General features: G+C 36.0%; 1 protein-coding gene across 13 annotated transcripts in view; it reads left to right on the top strand.

The window, feature by feature from the left end:
• Positions 1–17,199, top strand: part of WDR17 (WD repeat domain 17) — a 101,592-nt gene that overhangs the window by 63,322 nt on the left and 21,071 nt on the right. For all 13 annotated transcript variants that reach the window (XR_011534424.1, XR_011534423.1, XR_011534422.1 and 10 more), the window contains 11 exons: positions 3,137–3,301; positions 5,445–5,647; positions 6,971–7,120; positions 7,206–7,336; positions 7,626–7,751; positions 8,789–8,944; positions 11,592–11,656; positions 14,155–14,287; positions 14,755–14,846; positions 15,801–15,900; positions 16,740–16,879. Coding sequence is in view for 10 of the 13 variants with exons in the window: in XM_070599117.1 (XP_070455218.1) it covers positions 3,137–3,301; positions 5,445–5,647; positions 6,971–7,120; positions 7,206–7,336; positions 7,626–7,751; positions 8,789–8,944; positions 11,592–11,656; positions 14,155–14,287; positions 14,755–14,846; positions 15,801–15,900; positions 16,740–16,879 (1,461 nt within the window). In the remaining 3 variants the exon portion in view is untranslated. The remainder of the gene's footprint in view (positions 1–3,136; positions 3,302–5,444; positions 5,648–6,970; positions 7,121–7,205; positions 7,337–7,625; positions 7,752–8,788; positions 8,945–11,591; positions 11,657–14,154; positions 14,288–14,754; positions 14,847–15,800; positions 15,901–16,739; positions 16,880–17,199) is intronic.

Below are 17,199 nucleotides of genomic sequence, written 5' to 3'. Positions count from 1 at the left end.
AACTTTCTTTAGATATTGTGAAAATGTTGTGAATTACCTTATGCTTTTCTATATAATGGATGGGAAATATACATATTAAAATATTAAAACCTGGGCCAGCCCTGTGGCTAAGTGGTTAAGTTTGCGCCCTCCGCTTTGGTGTTCCAAGGTTTCGCTGGTTCAGATCCTAGGCATGGACATGGCACCGCTTGTCAGGCCATGCTGAGGCAGCGTCCCACATGCTGCAACTAGAAGGACCCACAATTAAATATACAACTATGTACTGGGGGGATTTGGGGAGAAAAAGCAGAAAAAAAATATTAAAATCTTATTGTACTTTTGTTCTGAGTCAAGTCACATATTATACAAAATGATGGATCTATGTATTTCTTCCAGTAAACAGAAGAATTTATAACACACTGTTAGAGGTTATATGCAAAATAAGCTCCTCCCTCAGTATGTCCTATCTCAGTGGCCTGATAATGCTAACAACAAAGCTTCTGAAGCCAGAATCCTTGGCCTCTTCTTTTATGCCTTATCATCTCTCAGTGTCCATTTCCCGTCAGCCACCAATTCTTGTCATATCCTCCATCTAAATATTCTTCTTTTTCCAACCATCCCCCCTGCCACTAAGCCAATAACATTTGTTTTTGGACTTCTGCAAACACCTTCTAAATCAATTCCAGAATTCACATCTTTTATCATGCCTTCCTCTCTCCCCACCCCACCTTCTCTAGGTTGCAGTGGGAGGAAGCATTAAATACACAGCTCTGAGCACACCACCATTCTACTGCATAAACCATTCAGTAGCTTCCCATTGATCATAGGATGGATGATGTGCAAAATCTCTATAGGCCTTCCAAGGAAGTCCCTGTATAATCTGGTTCCTGTGCACCTTAGAAATCCCATTCCAAGTCTTGCTCCCCTTGTTGTTTCATCCAGGCACACCAGCTTTCAGCTTCTTGAACTACGCCACTCATTTCCACCCTGGGGCTTTCACTCATGCTGTCATCTTTATCTAGGATTCCACTCCCACCCCACCCCACACCACCCACCCAGCTTGGATATAGATATCTTTTGCCCATCCTTTAGCTCTCAGCTCAGAAACCACTTCCACAGAAGTCTTCCCTGAGCCCCCCAATATTAGGTAAGTTTTCCCTACAATATGCCTTGGGAGCACTTAACACAATAAAATTAAATTTTAGTTGTGAAATTGGCTGCCTCACTCTCTCAAATGTAAGCTCCACAAGATCAACAAATGTGTTATCTATTTTTAGCATATATTCTTAGCAAAACACTGTGCTGCTAACCCTCACTATGCCTTGAAAAAAGATATTTAGTAAATATTTTAATAAATATTTGTTCACCATACAAATAGATAGAATTTCCTTGTGTCTGATCAACAGAACAGTTCCACATTCCATTTCTATATTTTTTAGAGTTAATAAGTATTTGGCCAGTTGAAATAAAAATTAGATAATAATGCAATATGCTTTGTTGGTTAAGAAAGCTTTTTTGGGGAGAAAGATTAGCCCTGAGCTAACATCCGCTGCCAGTCCTCCTCTTTTTGCTGAGGAAGATTGGCCCTGAGCTAACATCTGTGCCCATCTTCTTCTATTTTATATTTTATATGTGGGATGCCTGCCACAGCATGGCTTGATAAGTGATGCATGGGTCCACGCCTGGGATCCCAACTGGCCAACCCCGGGCCACAAAAGCGGAGTGTGCAAACTTAACCACTGTGCCATTGTGCCGGCCCTAAGAAAGCTTTCTTTAAAAAAGTCATTTTTAATTAACTATTATGCTTACTACCAAGCTTACCTAATAAATTTCATTTTTATTTTAAAAAAATCCTTTAAAATGTTCTAATTGCTTTATTCATATTCCACTTCGCGTCTTGGGTAATAAGTGAAAAACACCTTGAACTTATATAAGTTTACTCATAAGATATCTCTGAATTTATAATTTGGATGTCTATATGTACATTCTTTGAATGTTTATTATTTCATTTCTAAGATTTTATACTTATGTATTTGCATATACATATATATATATTCATGTATACGTGTATATTGGTATTATGCAAAATATATTTTCCCACGTATAGAAACTGGCTCATTTATCGGTGGGCCTTGGGCAGATGTAATCTGCACATTTGCAGTTTGGCAGGTCAGTTTGCAAAGTGGTATATTTCTGCATGTGGGCTTAAGTAAATATCAGTATCATAACCCATGTGACAAAAATCAACCGTTGAAGTTTGGGGAAGGTTTTGATGACAGTTGGGTCCAAAATGTGTAACTTCTCCTCTGTACCTATAGAGTGTGGGGGCTCTTTATATAATTGTTAATATTTCTCAGGGAAACTGTGTTCTGGCAGGCGCATGATTTCCACAGGTCTGCCCAGTACTCATCATTGCTTTCCGAACAGTATTCCAAGTATGACCACTAGGGTAGAAATAGTTGCTTAGCTTACTCTCACTCTCTTGAGAAAAATGAGCCAAGATCATGAAAAGATCATATCCACGTACTATATTTCCAGAGGATCCTTGGTTGGATCATACAAGGTGATCTCCAGCCTTGTATGGTGACCTCACGGTGGGGAAGCCACCAAAGAGAATTGGAAGACCAGGACTGTGACTTTCTGTCAGATGAGACAACCCTGGTCTGAGAGGAGATTTTCCAGCATCTTTCCGAGGGAAACGTTGCTATTTGTACCCATTCCACGGAAAATTTACCAGTGGTTAGGACATGTAATCATCAATAATATGCTTACCAGCAAGGAAGCAAATCTCACTCACTCGCCAAAGGACCCTTTTTAAGACTCAATAGTTGCACAATATAAAGTTCTGAAAAATATTCAAAAAGTTATGAATCTGGACATTTTGAAAAAGACTTGGAGAAATATAGATACCATTATCTGTGATCTAAGATAGGTAAAATAAAAATTCAACTGTTTAAAAGAGAACATTGGGAGAGAAACTCTTTCTGTACTAGAGCAGTTTCTGCAAATGATGTTTTAGATAAGTTTTTAGTCTCACTTCATTTAGGAAGCAAACAATTCTAGTTTTAGAAATTAGAGCTGTGTACATTTAAAAATTATCAGTAACAAATAATAACAAATTTTTAAATATTTTAATGTGCCATTGATGGTATTTCAGAGACATGATAGCCACTGGCTGTGAAGACAAAAGTGTTCGTGTCTATTATGTAGCCACCAGCTCTGATCAACCACTGAAAATGTTCAGTGGGCACACAGCAAAAGTGTTCCATGTTAGATGGTCTCCTCTGAGGGAGGGAATTCTTTGCAGTGGTTCTGATGACGGGTATGTATTTTTGGATTCTAATTTTCTAGTCACTAAGATTATAAGCTTATAATTTTCTAGAAATGTACTTATTTATATGATCCAACTTATATGTGGAATTATTTTAAATATGTACTTAACAAGTACGCAGTTAACAAAAACCTAATTACATTCAACCCAAAGTAGATTAAATTTTACCATGCTTTTATTATCATCATATTCATGATTTCTATTTCCTTCCTTGTTCTTCTGACTATGAATGCCTATTTCTATCTTATTAGCAACAAAATTAACAGAAACAAAAATTTTAAAAGGATCTGTTGGGAAAGGGAAAAGATCTGAAACGAATCTCTGTAAAATATAGAGAAGAGTTTAATTTTAATAATGTTCTTACGTTTAATATGGAAAACAGCTGTACTCTGTTTTCATTAAGAATGGAATAAAAGAAGTTGAGCATATATTTCAGCATGAAGAGAAGATATTTTAGAAATGAGAGTGATTATACATTTTTGGGGGGGTTTGTGGAAGTTTCTGCTATCTTTTCGATATGTTATATTCAAACAAGATAGATTTCCATAGTACAGTTTGACACTATTTGTCAGAAAGCAGTAAGCATTTTACTGACTTATGGTAATGAAAGTTGAAAGGCTTTACTAAATTCTAGTCATCGGTCCCTTGAGTGGTCATATAGATGATGAGTGTTAGCTGATGTTATCTAGCACCTCTGAATAAAAGTCAAATTGTAGGGAACCGTTAATTGCCAGTGTACTCATTACAGAACACCAGACACTATGCTTCAGCCCCGAAGCCTAAGGCACTCCTTCTGTCGAGTGGGGCCTATGAAAGCTTTTCTTATGTTTGACCAAAAAGTATACCTTAGGACTTCAAAGCCTGATGTTTGCCTAATCTAACTTATGTCATAAAAGCAAGGACACCCGTTCTAGGGCCTCCTATGATAACATTAAACTATTTTGATACAAGTCACTTAATATAGTCTTATTTATGAAAGTCTGATATCAACCAAAATAATTTAAATGCTAACATTTATAAGAAATTAGCACCAAAATATTAGGTTATGATATGCCTGGATACATTGTACTGGCCTAGGATAAGAGGAAAAAGAAGAAAGAAGTCTTTTTAAATAAAGCAGAAAGAGATGTGCCTTAAATAAATAGAAATATGTAATGCATCTCCTTTATAGTGTAATATAAGCTTTGAAGTGCAGTCATGTGCCAAATAATGGCACTTCAGTCAACAACGGACCGCTCATACGATGGCGGTCCCGTAAGATTAGTACCATATAGCCTAGGTGTATAGTAAGCTATACCGTCTATAGTATGGGTTTGTGTAGTAGGTTTGTGTACTCTATAATGTTTACACAATGGCGAAATTGCCTAATGATGCATTTCTCAGGATGTATCCCCATTGTTAAGTGAGGCATGACTGAATTAATATTTTTGGTATGGTGAGGTTGACATAAATCTGTGACTAAAAGATTATTATGTATTGTCCAAGTAAAGTTGGCCTTTGAAGATCTTAAACTGACTTTGAGTTCAAATTTTATTTCAGTAACATTTGTGCTTTGGACCATCAATAGATGCAAGTAATATCATGAATTATCCAGTTATGTTTAAATTTTGTGTTTGATCTATGAATGATTCCACACTGACTAAGCAACTTATTTTACTAACAGAAACATAAAGGAATGATTTACTGTATTGATAAAAGCACAGATATGAATGATTTGATTTTTCAAAGAATACTCATCATCATACATGCTATATTATGACTTACCAATAATTTAAGTACTCTTAAATTATTGTATCTATATTATTGGTCATATTTTTTCTTTGGTTTTATCTATTCTGGATATTTCACTTGAAGAAAGCAATTTTTTAAACACAGAAACTGTGAAATAGTATAATTTAGTTATCAGTAGTAAATGACCAGTAAAAGTATGGGAAAAATTATTGGAATAGGTTAGCTCTAGCCTAGCTAATTATTCATTTCCATCTGTCTAAAGAAGAGAGTCTTAACATATCTTGAAACATAAAAGCTTTTTCTATATACTAAGAAAAAATCGTTGTGCTCCATGAAGAGTATGTTAATACTTTAGATAAATTATAACTTGAACGGTATTATTTATATAATATTCTGTCTTCAGCTCTGTGCGAATCTGGGATTACACTCAGGAGGCTTGCATAAATATTCTGAGTGGCCACACCGCACCTGTGAGGGGATTAATGTGGAATACGGAGATCCCCTATCTGCTGATATCTGGCAGCTGGGACTATACTATAAAAGTATGGGACACTCGAGAAGGAACTTGTTTGGATACTGTGTACGATCATGGTGCAGATGTATATGGTAAAATGTTTTGCATGTACTTTTAAATTTTACTATATTAACAATGGTTATAATTTCTGAGCTATACAATATTTTTTAATGTCTTTTAAAATAAATTTATTTAATAAAAAAGTTAATTTGATAAAAATGTTTCATTTTAACATAACATTTTTCTCATTAGAAACTATACATGTTTATTATTGAAATATCAGAATAGACAGAAGATAATAGAAAGCATCATCAGAAATTATCAGGAGATGACTGTTAGCATTGTGGTGTCTTTCTCTCTATATCTGCAGGTGTATTTGTGCATGTGTCTGTGCATACATGTGCACATGCATACACACATGCACATATTTACATTATGGCTTGGATTTTTCTCCCTTCCCTTACCATCACTCCAGAGGTAGGTTGTGAAATAGAAATCAATAATAAAGTAGATATAACTTATTTAGCTGTTCCTCTACCTCTGTTCTTGGATATTTAAGACAATGTTTTGTTTTTTAATATGATTGAGTTGGGTACAGAAAATCAGATTTCTTATCTTTTGCGTATCACTTTACTCTCATTTTAGCACCAAAATCTTGATGGGGCTAAGTAGATGAATTCGAATATAAAAATGATTCCTTAGAGAAGGTAACCCTAATCTAGCCTTTTGTCCCCATATGCTTCATCTCAATGGCCTATTAACTGAGGCTGTGTTGGGCCTGAGTGTGGGAGAGAATCCCATTTCCTGACATTCTAAATTGAAAGGTCCCCAATGCTCTCTTCATCTTGTAACTAGAACGTCCATCCATTAACTCACAGATGACTGTGTCCCCCATTGATATTAACCACCTGAAATATAATTTCAGCATTTTCATCCAGGACCATTTGCTTTCTTATAGTTATTCAATTTTGTATTCGTATTTACAGAATATTTTAAATAATTTATTACATTCTTGTATTATGTTGGGCGAAGATAGGAATGTTACTTAAAACATTTCTTCATGGGGCCAGCCCAGTGGCATAGTGGTTAGGTTCATGCATTCCGCTTGGGCGGCCCAAGACTCATGAGTTTGGATCTCGGGTGCAGACCTACGCTCCACTTGTCAAGCCACACTGTGGCAGGCATCCCACATATAAAATGGAGGAAGATGGGCACAGATGTTAGCTCAGGGCCAATCTTCCTCAGCAAAAAGAGGAGGACTGGCAGTGGATGTTAGCTCAGGGCTGATCTTCCTCAAGAAAAAAAAAAAAATCTCTTCATAACTTCAATTCTGTAGAAGTTTTATAAGGTACATATAAATAAAAAATATTTTTCAATGTTTACTTTAGTTAAAATAGTTTTATTTTTTCCATCAGGTTTAACATGTCATCCGAGCCGCCCCTTCACCATGGCCTCTTGTTCCCGGGACTCCACAGTGAGACTCTGGTCGTTAACACCGTTAATCACTCCTTTACAAATAAATATCCTGGCAGACAGATCTTGGGAAGAAATTATCGGGAACACTGGTATTGAAAATATGCATGTATTAGATTTTACTTTTAAATAATGTTTATAAGCAGTCTTTCTCACTGAATTATGTCTACCCTCCAGATTATGCTATAGAACAAGGCACTCCTCCTCTATTGTGTGGTAAAGCTTCAAGAGATATTAAACAGGAAGTAGAGAAACTAACTGGAAATCCTCAAATGAAAAAGCTAAGATGGTTTTCAGAATGTTTATCGGTAAGTATTGTAGGATTTAAATATGAAGATTTTCCCTTTGGCCAAAGTGAAGATTACAACTATTGTCATTAAGCTGTCACATATTTACATGTATCATCCCAATTCCCTGGGTCCCTCTGAACATAATCTGTACAGTGTAAGGCTGCAAACGGAAACCAGAAACAATAAATGAGATAAAGCTATTATTTTGTCTTTCAGTTTAGATATGCCTGCATTATATTTTTGAAGTTGCGGAAGGCTGTGGGGTTTCTAATTCATGACTGTATCTCTTGGTTATTCACCTCTTCAGCCTCCAGGGGGCAGTGACAACTTATGGAACTTAGTTGCTGTGATAAAAGGACAAGATGACAGCTTACTTCCTCAGAACTACTGTAAAGGAATAATGCATTTGAAACATCTGATTAAATTTAGAACGGTAAGTAAGGTGTGCAGATATGATATACTCATGCAAAAATTATATTTGCCTTTTAAGTATTAAAATATAAAAATTATTTTAACAAATGTATGTAGTTAGAGTTGGTAGACTGAAATAAGCGAACATTGGGGAGATAAATCCTCAGTGAAAACCAGCTGTAAGAGTGTGAATTGTTCAAGAACAGATTAAGGCAGTCATAGTTTTCTTAGGCTGAATCTCATGAAATTCTTCAATGGTCTCTTGGAATTCCTTGAAACAGTTTATGCTTACCCTATTACCAGATGATCCTGCCATATGGATGGCTCTGAGTTTAGTCTCAGAAACCTAATAGGCTGTATTCTAAGATATGTTTTATTAAAACTGATCATATTATAGCTCTTAACAAATTTTAATACAAAATTATTCGTTACCTTTTACCTGGAGCGATATCCAGTACCTACAACAAACCAGTGCTGGGTCCAGAAAGAAGAAATAGCTTTTGTATTTGCAATGAACTATCAGTGGTTGTCTTAACTGTTTGAGCATGGAGAACATTGTGCCAAGGATGTGGTCTGATGGTCGTAAGAAACGGTTATTTTCATAAAGAAGTACGTTCTTTAATCACAAACTTAACACTTAATGGCGATAATGGTTACCTATTGACAGTGTAGGAGCCAATTAGAGTGAGCCAGTAATTTTTTATTTGTAGTAGAGGCCTTTATATATTTTTTCACCAGTTGTGCATCACTTTACCGCTCACTGCCTTTTGGCCTCTGGACTTCGATATAACCACCACACCTGGTGAGTTTTAAGGACTGTGGGATTTAGCTTCTCCTCACCCACACCAGACACATCCAGTCTCTACTCTTCGTGCACCAAAATATTATGTTTAAAGAGGTGTTATATTTTATAGAGGAAATACATTGATTTTTAAAAATATTTAATTTCCAGTGCTACATGCTTTTAAAATGTGTATCCGTATAATGCTTTTATGATCGTCTGCTGTCACCAGCTCTTGCATAACAAAATTCAGAAAATTTCATTTTCTTGTTAACCAGTCTGAAGCCCAAGAACTAACAACAGTCAAGATGTGCAAATTTGGTGGTGGTATCGGGATGCCTACTAAAGAGGAGAGACTGAAGGAAGCTGCTGAGATACACCTGAGATTAGGACAAATTCAGAGATACTGTGAACTTATGGTTGAACTTGGAGAGGTAATGTGTTATCAAAGCAAAATGGATGAGTTTCACAAAGTATGCTGAGTGTTAGGTAATACTAAGTATTAAGCTTCTCTTTTTCCAGGTCTGAATCCCTGCCAATCTGATACCAGGTTTATACCTTAGAACAGTAGCTATCACAGTGAGATCCCCGGCTAGCAGCATCAGCATTGCTTGGGAACCTGTTAGAAATGCATTTCTCACCCCAAACCTGCAGAATGAGAAACTCTGGGGGTGGAGCCCAACAATCTGTGCATTTCTAAGCCTTCCAGGTTATTCTCACACGTGTTAAAGTTTGGGAACCACTAGGCCCTAGGCTGGGATCTTTGATTTCTAAAAACGTCTATGATGGCTGATTTGCTCACGGTGGATTCCCCTTGCTGATCCTGTTTGTCATAACTAAATCCCGCACTGACCAGAAGAAGGGTCTCCACTGAGGATCATCTGGTGAAGGATGGTCCTAAGGCGCATCCTGATTTTTATAGAGGACTAAATCAACAAAACAGAGTTTTCAAAAAAGGTTAGGATGACTCTATCCTATTAAAATTCAGCATAGTGGTTACCTTTGGGAGCTGGGGGTGACTAACAGAGCAGAAGGGCAGAGGGGCTTCTGTTTCTTGATCTGGGGGCTGGTTATAGGAGTATATTCAGTTGTAAAAGTTTACTGAGCTTTTAATTTTTCTGCATGCATCTTTTAGTTCAACAAAAATTCTCCCACCCCTCCAAAAAAAAAAAAAGAGATTAGAATGGCACGGACTTGTTTCATTGTATATTATTTTTGAAAAGCTCTAGGTTAATTTTGTAATTGCAAAGCATGATATTAAGAATACTTATAAATAAAATAAAGTAAAACTAGACAAGTTATTCTTTAAAAGATATCAAAATTAAATTTAACTCACCATTTTATTTCCCCATACACTACAGATAAACAATGGATTACTGCTTCACCTAAAATAATAAAATGTGGCATTTAAAAAAGTTACTGAAAAATCATTGCAAACTAAAAAGTATTTAACTTAGGAGCAACGTAACAATTTTACTTATGAAGAAGTAAAGGTTGACTTAAAAGTTACTTTTTAAAAGAACACTACTGGAAAGAACATCAAAAACCAAAGAGAAAAGGAATAAATAAATTTCGGTAGAACAGTGTAATTCTTTATCTTTCTGAGTTCTCTATTTGAGTATATATAATTATAAACTATATTTAATTCAATTTTAATTAAAGTAAAGATAGATTCTATCAAATATCTACTTATAGAGCTTAATAATTTTGTTGTGTGCAATTACATCAGTGGACTTCATGATCCAAAAAACTGCTTACTATCCTTTAGAAACGTAGGTGTCTTTATAATTGTTCATTATCACCTCCTTACAAATAATAGTTTCTATTTCTGTAAGATTAATACTGTGAGATTAGGAGAATATTTAATCTTTTCATTTACAAGACGTTTTTGTTGAAAGAGCTTGATAAATTTGAAATTAATTTAATCTACATGTCAACTTCTTTCTTCCATTCACCCCTACTGTAATAAAGACAAATTTCCCCTGAAAACATATTTTGTTACCTTTTTAAATTTATAATTAAATATTTATAATTATAAAGTCAATAATTTATGATTATAAATAATTATAAATAATGATTATAAATAATGCAGTACAGTGCGCTGCATAACAACGTTTTGGTTAACGATGGACCACATATATGACGGTGGTCCCATGAGGTTAGTTCCATGTAGCCTAGGTGTGTAGAAGGCTATACCATCTAGGTTTGTGTCAGTACACTCTGTGATGTTCACACAATGATCAAACTGCCTAACGACGCATTTCTCAGAACATATCCCTGTTGCTAAGCCATGCATGACTATATTCAATTTTGCCTATTTAAAATTTACCCTATTATTTTCAAGATAATCACCGATTTTCTAGCCTCAATTGTAGTAGAACTCTGCTATTTGGAGAGCCTTAACTAAAATGAAGTTTTGATTCATCTAGTGGTATTTCAGAATATTTTCTCTTCAGTTCCCTTCTAGACTTGAATTCAGTGAAATCCATATTTTCAAATAATAGTCACAATCAGCTTTGACTGAACAATGAACTTATTTAATAGTAGTCTAATTTTTAAAATATGAAGACAGGTATTATTAACTATAAAGGAAGAAATGAAAATAAAATTTATAAAAATGAGTCAAGAAAGAATAAAATTATAAATAAATGTCATATTTGTTAAATATAGGTAGCAGAGAAATAAAAATTTCAGTATCTATTATTTTGAACATAGAATACCACAGAACAAATTACTCTGGTGTCGTGTTGGAAGATGAGTTAATATATTTTCAAACGACTTAGTTTAGTTACTATCCCTTTCCCCTACCTTCTTTCTCTCTCTCCTTCCCTGTTTCTTTCTCTCTCGGTTTGGGATTTTCGCCTGCTAGATAATAGAATTTTCATATCTTACTTTATTTTAAAGTGTGGTAATATTTGTACTCTATATAACTTTATTCATAGAATACAAAAATATTCCTGGAAATCCAAACACTCTAAAAACTCATATTATAAATATGAGTTCATTAAAAAAAAGTCTGTTGAGAGTTAGACAGTGTACTCAAAATAGATACGTTTCTGCTTTTCTTTTCTTCTCTTCTAGTGGGACAAAGCCTTGTCAGTTGCACCAGGCGTCTCTGTGAAATACTGGAAGAAGTTAATGCAGAGGTAAGGCAGAGAGTCAGTGTCCACACAGATGTTTGAAACTATGTTAAAGTAGAAGCAATATAGAAATGTAATGGTAGCTTTTGAGATTTTTTTACTCTTATGTTGTTTTAAATAATAATGGAATTTTCTGTCTACTGATACAGTAAATTAAACAAGTTCCAAGTCATTTTGGTGTTCTTATGTTTCATCTGACATCTGATAAAGACCGTGGAAGGCAAATCTCCCCTTGTCAGTGGAGGAGATCAGTAAACTCATTGGTTAATATATTGCTGTTGAAACATAAGTGGTAAGATTTCCTGAAGGTTACCAAAAGTTCATCGAATACTTATTCTATAAATAATCTCAAAAATTCTTTCTTTAGACACTAATTACTACCATTTCCTCTCTGTGGATATAAGGGAGATACTGATGATGAAGAAGAGTTTTACCACTGAGCAGGTTTAACTAAATGTCCTTGTTCTAGAATGCAATAAACAAACAAGGTTTTTCCTGGGATGCATCAGCGTCCCTAGGGCTCCCGTAACAAAGTACCGCAAACTGGTGACTTAAAACAACAGAAGTGTATTCTCTTGTAGCTCTGTAGTTGCATACTAAGTTTTCGGCAGGGTTGGTTCCTACCGACGGTTCTGAGGAAGAATTGGTTCCATGCTTCTCCCCCAGCTTCTGGTGATTACTGGCCATCCTGGGCGTCCTCTGGCTCATAGACCTATCACTCCAGCCTCTGCCTTGTCTTCACATGGTTTTATTCCCTGTGTGTCTCTGTGTCCAAATTTCTCTCTTTTTATAAGGACACCAGAGAGTCATATTGGATTTAGGGTCTACCCTAATCCAGTGTAACTCTATCTTGACTAATTATATTGGCAAAGACCTTATTTCCAAATAGCGTTACGTTCACAGATACTATGTGTTAGGACTTCGGCATATCTCTTGGGGGACACAATTCAACCCACAACCTAAGACTATTCTCTCTTCTATTGTATTCCATTCTATTCATTCGTTCAACAAATACTTATTTAGTGTTCACTATGTGCCTGTCACGGTGCTAGACCTGCAGAGTACTATTTAATGAGTAATTACTTTGCTTCTGGCATTAAAAATGAAAAGTTTTGATTTTTCTTTTGTGGGACATGGTTTAGAGCAAAATTCAACTGCAACTCACATGTACAAATAAAAGTCAATCAGAGGCTAAACATGAAATCCAGAAGGATTAACGCATTCGCCACGGGGAAGCAGACCGTTCCCTCACGCCTACTTTCCCAGCAGTAAGTTAAGCAACGGGCTGGCTCCAGTCCTCAGACTGTAGGCTCCCTGTCCTAAGCTCTGAGAATCCCACACAATCCTAAACTCCTGGACCCTCAGTGCACCATTGCAAATGTTATTGCTCCCATTGAAACCTTAATAAAGTCAGGTTAGCAGAGGATTTTTTTTCACAAAACAAGTTTGTTTCAACCTCAGCAAAAACTCTATTTCATTTATCTTTGAAAACCAGCACCTGATTTTCTCTGCCCCTTAGTTCACGTGGTGACCAGAAAATGGTCTCCCCAAGACTCCAAAGTTTATGTTTTATAGATCCGCCATTCAGAGAGACCGATTGGTGGTCTCTCAGTCCTAGTTCCAAACACCCATGAGGAGAATATTGTTTATAAACAGCTATAACAAGGAAATCAGGGTCACACGGTAAAAACACAGCTGTTGGGGAAAACCCCAGTGACCCTATGAATTGGGGACTGTTAACGTTAAGCTGGTCAAACAATATAAAAAGTGGCTGCTGCACCTACCCAAAGATTGGCAATTGAAATGTAGTTTACGGCAAATGCCAGCGTAAATTAAACATAGCAGATTGTCAACAAAACTGAGGTTAAACATTAAAAATGGAATTTCCTAGGTTGATCACTGAGAAAGTACCTGAGACTTAGGTAGGAAAAAAGAAACAGAGACAGACAGACAGATAGTGATGGATGCAGAGACGGAGACAGACACACGTGTACCCTTCACAGACTCCAAGATCGGAATCCGCTTTCTCCCTCACATCCAGAACACGATTTTTCTTTAAACTACCTTGCTTGAGGCACTTACAGTATTCTGCATTTTGTTACAATGTTTATGTTCCTGTGTTATCCTTTTTAATGATTTTTAAGCTACTTGCATTTAGAGGCTCTCTATTCATTGTTATGCTCACTAAAGCAAAACTATACAAATTTTAGGACAAAATGTTCAGTGCCTTTAAATATGAAAATATGTAATGTTCTAAGGGAAAACGAGGACAATAGTATTTACCATTTTAGAAAACTTTTATTTATCTTCCATAGCTGATTTGATTATAAAAATGTCTTTTTAAAAAGTGATATGCAAAAGGGTTTTATGAAATCTGCTGCAAATTTTAAATATTTAGATATTTTATTTTATTTATACTTTAGATATTTCAGAAAATCTCAGTCCAACTGAGAACCTTGAAATTAGTATATTGTAGAAAGAAAAAATGGTTCTTCTTTTATTAGGAGAGCTGACCAATTAATCCAGGAAGATAAGGATGATGTCATTCCGTACTGCATAGCTATTGGCGAAGTGAAAAAATTAGTCAATTTCTTTATGTCAAGAGGTCAGCTTAAAGAAGCTCTGCTCGTTGCACAGGTACAACTACATCATTGCACACGCTGCTCATGCTGGTGGGTGGGCAATGAGGAAGCGAGAAGATTGTGTTGACTGACTCACCTTTACATGGTTGACAAAGTCTTGCATGGCTTGGCTTCTGTCCACTTCCCAGCCTTTGTCTCAACATTTCAGTCACGCTCTCTTTGCTCTGGTCACCCTGAACATATTTTAGATCTTTAAATGTACAGCCATCTCTGAACTCTGACCTTTTCTCTACTGCTGAACATTATATATGCTTGAGCAACTTTTTCTAGTAAATATTTACTTGATGCTTCACATTCATACTCACAAAGGAGTTCACATTTTTTTTCACGCATTCCAAGGGTATCTTCAATTGTAGTATAAATCTCAAACATGATTTAAGTATACTTTGCTCAAAATAATATTCTGAAATTGGTCAGTTAATAATTAGCTAAAGATTAACTAATGATCTCATTAAATTCCAGGCTGCTTGTGAGGGAAATATGCAAACCTTTCATGTTTCTGCACCTAAAGGGTCTTCATATTCTGATGATGTCTACAATGAAGACTTTAATGAGTGAGCCATTTATTCTTTGTTTGGGGTCAATGCATTTTCCGGTTGGTTTCCCTTTAGGAGTTTTCGAGGGCCATGCAGTTCATTCTTCTTGTATGCAGAAGACTTGACTGGCTCATGTCCACAACTGCATTTCTCACCACCATCTAGTTCCATCACAGCATCCGTTCCTGGATGAATAGAGAAGTGTACTTATATGTACTTAAACTCATCAACTAATGTTTCACTGTAAAGTCAGTACAGATAATATCGCAGGAACGTGGTTCATAATCCCATAACCCACCGTTAGTGTCTAGAATAACATTTGGGCCTCTTAAAGAAGAAATTCAAATAGTTATGTTTTTAAAAGAAATAGAAATTAGAATTCTTTAGCCTTTTGACCTTTTTTAAATCTAATAATCTACCTTCCCCTGCCTCATCTGTTGGCTCCTATTATACCCTGAGAAAATAGGATATTTAAACTTTTAGGACACATTTCAAGCAAAAAAAATCATAAAATGTTAAGCAAGTAATGTGTGGGGACTAGCAAGTTCCTTCCTGGTTCTTTCTTGCTGTTCGCTGCCGTTTCTAAACTTGACATTTTAAAGATCTAACACGCACTACCCATATTTTGGTCACCACCTAAATTTGGGATAGTTTCACTTTCCCCTGTATTTCTTGTAAGGTTGACTACCCCATAGCTGAGTCATAAATTATGCAATGTAGGATGGTGAATTTTGAAAATTAGACTTTTCTTCTGACAAGTGTCGGGGTGGCGGTTGGGGGGCTGATCAGCTCATCTGTTAAGAAAGACTACTTTCCTGATTTTTTCCTCCAAATCAGGCTTTATACCTAAATCAAGGATATCGAATTAAATCTTATTTGATCCCTTAATCAGGTTGTTATCAAAGGGCATTAGTTCACTTTCATGATGGAATCTCTGTGTTTGCACAGAATATATGTTCTTTTTCTCCCTAGACTCCTGCACAAAGTCAGTACCGAACTGGCAGAATGGCATTTTCAGGATGGACGAGCTGTCCTGGCCGCGTGCTGCCACCTCGCTGTAGATAATATTGAGGTACAACATTTCAAACTGGTTTGTGTGGATGAAAAGCTCTTAAGATGTGTCCTGGTGTTTGAGGGGAAAAACTATTGACTTCCTGTGTACGGTCTGGTTTTGCATGCTTTCCACGCCTGGGTAATTGCATGCCTGATAAGCACACATAAACTCTACAGACTGTGAGATCTTTTTTCTTTATTTGCTTAATGTGTTTATTTTTTATCTCAAGATACACATTTGTAACAACTTTAAGTATTTCAGCATATGTATAAGAAGCAGTAGTGTGTAAGGGAAAAGTCGCTAGACTTGGACTCAGAATATCTGACTTCTGAAAGCACTTATTTTTACATATACTTTAGCATATTCTTCACAAGTTATGTTTTTAAGGTATTTTCCATTTGACCCACTAATGTAATAAAGAAAATATTAAGTAAAGGTATAGATTTTATTTTGCGTGTAGCCTTAGATATATTGGCTTTGTGGGGTAATTGATAATCACTGTACGGTAGTGAAGAAGCTTTTAAGGATTTACATTTTTTTCGGATAGAGAGACTGAAGGACACGTTGAGAATATTGCAGAGAGACTGTTAGTCATTAATTATAAAAATATGAGCAAAGGTTCTAAACTCTTAAATTCTGACCTAATAAAGTTTCCTGGGTGTCTCCTTATCAGCTTTTCCATCTGAAAATTGCACTTGCTTTTACATAAGTCCTTTGTATAAATATTGCATTCAATATTTTATAAGAATAATTGATTATAGGTTAACACGGCTTTATCTACTTTATGAGCTTGGCGGGGAATGATGGTCCTACCCAGCATCTGTGAAACTGAAGAAATTGTTTTCTCATTGAGCAAGCTTGCTATGGCGTCCCTGATTCGTGGGAATGAGCTGGAGTTGGCTGTCTCTGTGGGCACGGTTCTGGGAGAGTCTGCTGCACCAGCAACCCACTACGCCCTGGAATTATTGGCGAGAAAATGCATGATGATTTCAACGTGGTAAGAATTTCTAAATTCAAAGAATACTTTTATAGTGAGGGGATACATTTTTTAAATGTTGTAAATTGCATCTGATAAGATGTGCTTTGGAGAATATAGGGTCTCCTTTTTAAATAAAAGATAAGATATTGGGAGGAAATGGTGATGTGAAAATGAAGGAATGGTGAGAACTCCCATGGTTCTATAAGAAATCTACCATGACCTGTTCTGAAGTAGCCCCGTTGTAATTCCATAACATTTCAAGCACATAAAGCATCATGAGACGATAAATGTGCCCTTCTTACGATTATCAGGACAGCACATTCCCTCATGTTAAATTC

Source organism: Equus przewalskii, chromosome 28, assembly GCF_037783145.1.
Source record: "Equus przewalskii isolate Varuska chromosome 28, EquPr2, whole genome shotgun sequence".
NCBI classification, from domain to species: Eukaryota; Metazoa; Chordata; class Mammalia; order Perissodactyla; family Equidae; genus Equus; species Equus przewalskii.
This window is presented reverse-complemented; position numbering and strand designations above follow the sequence as displayed.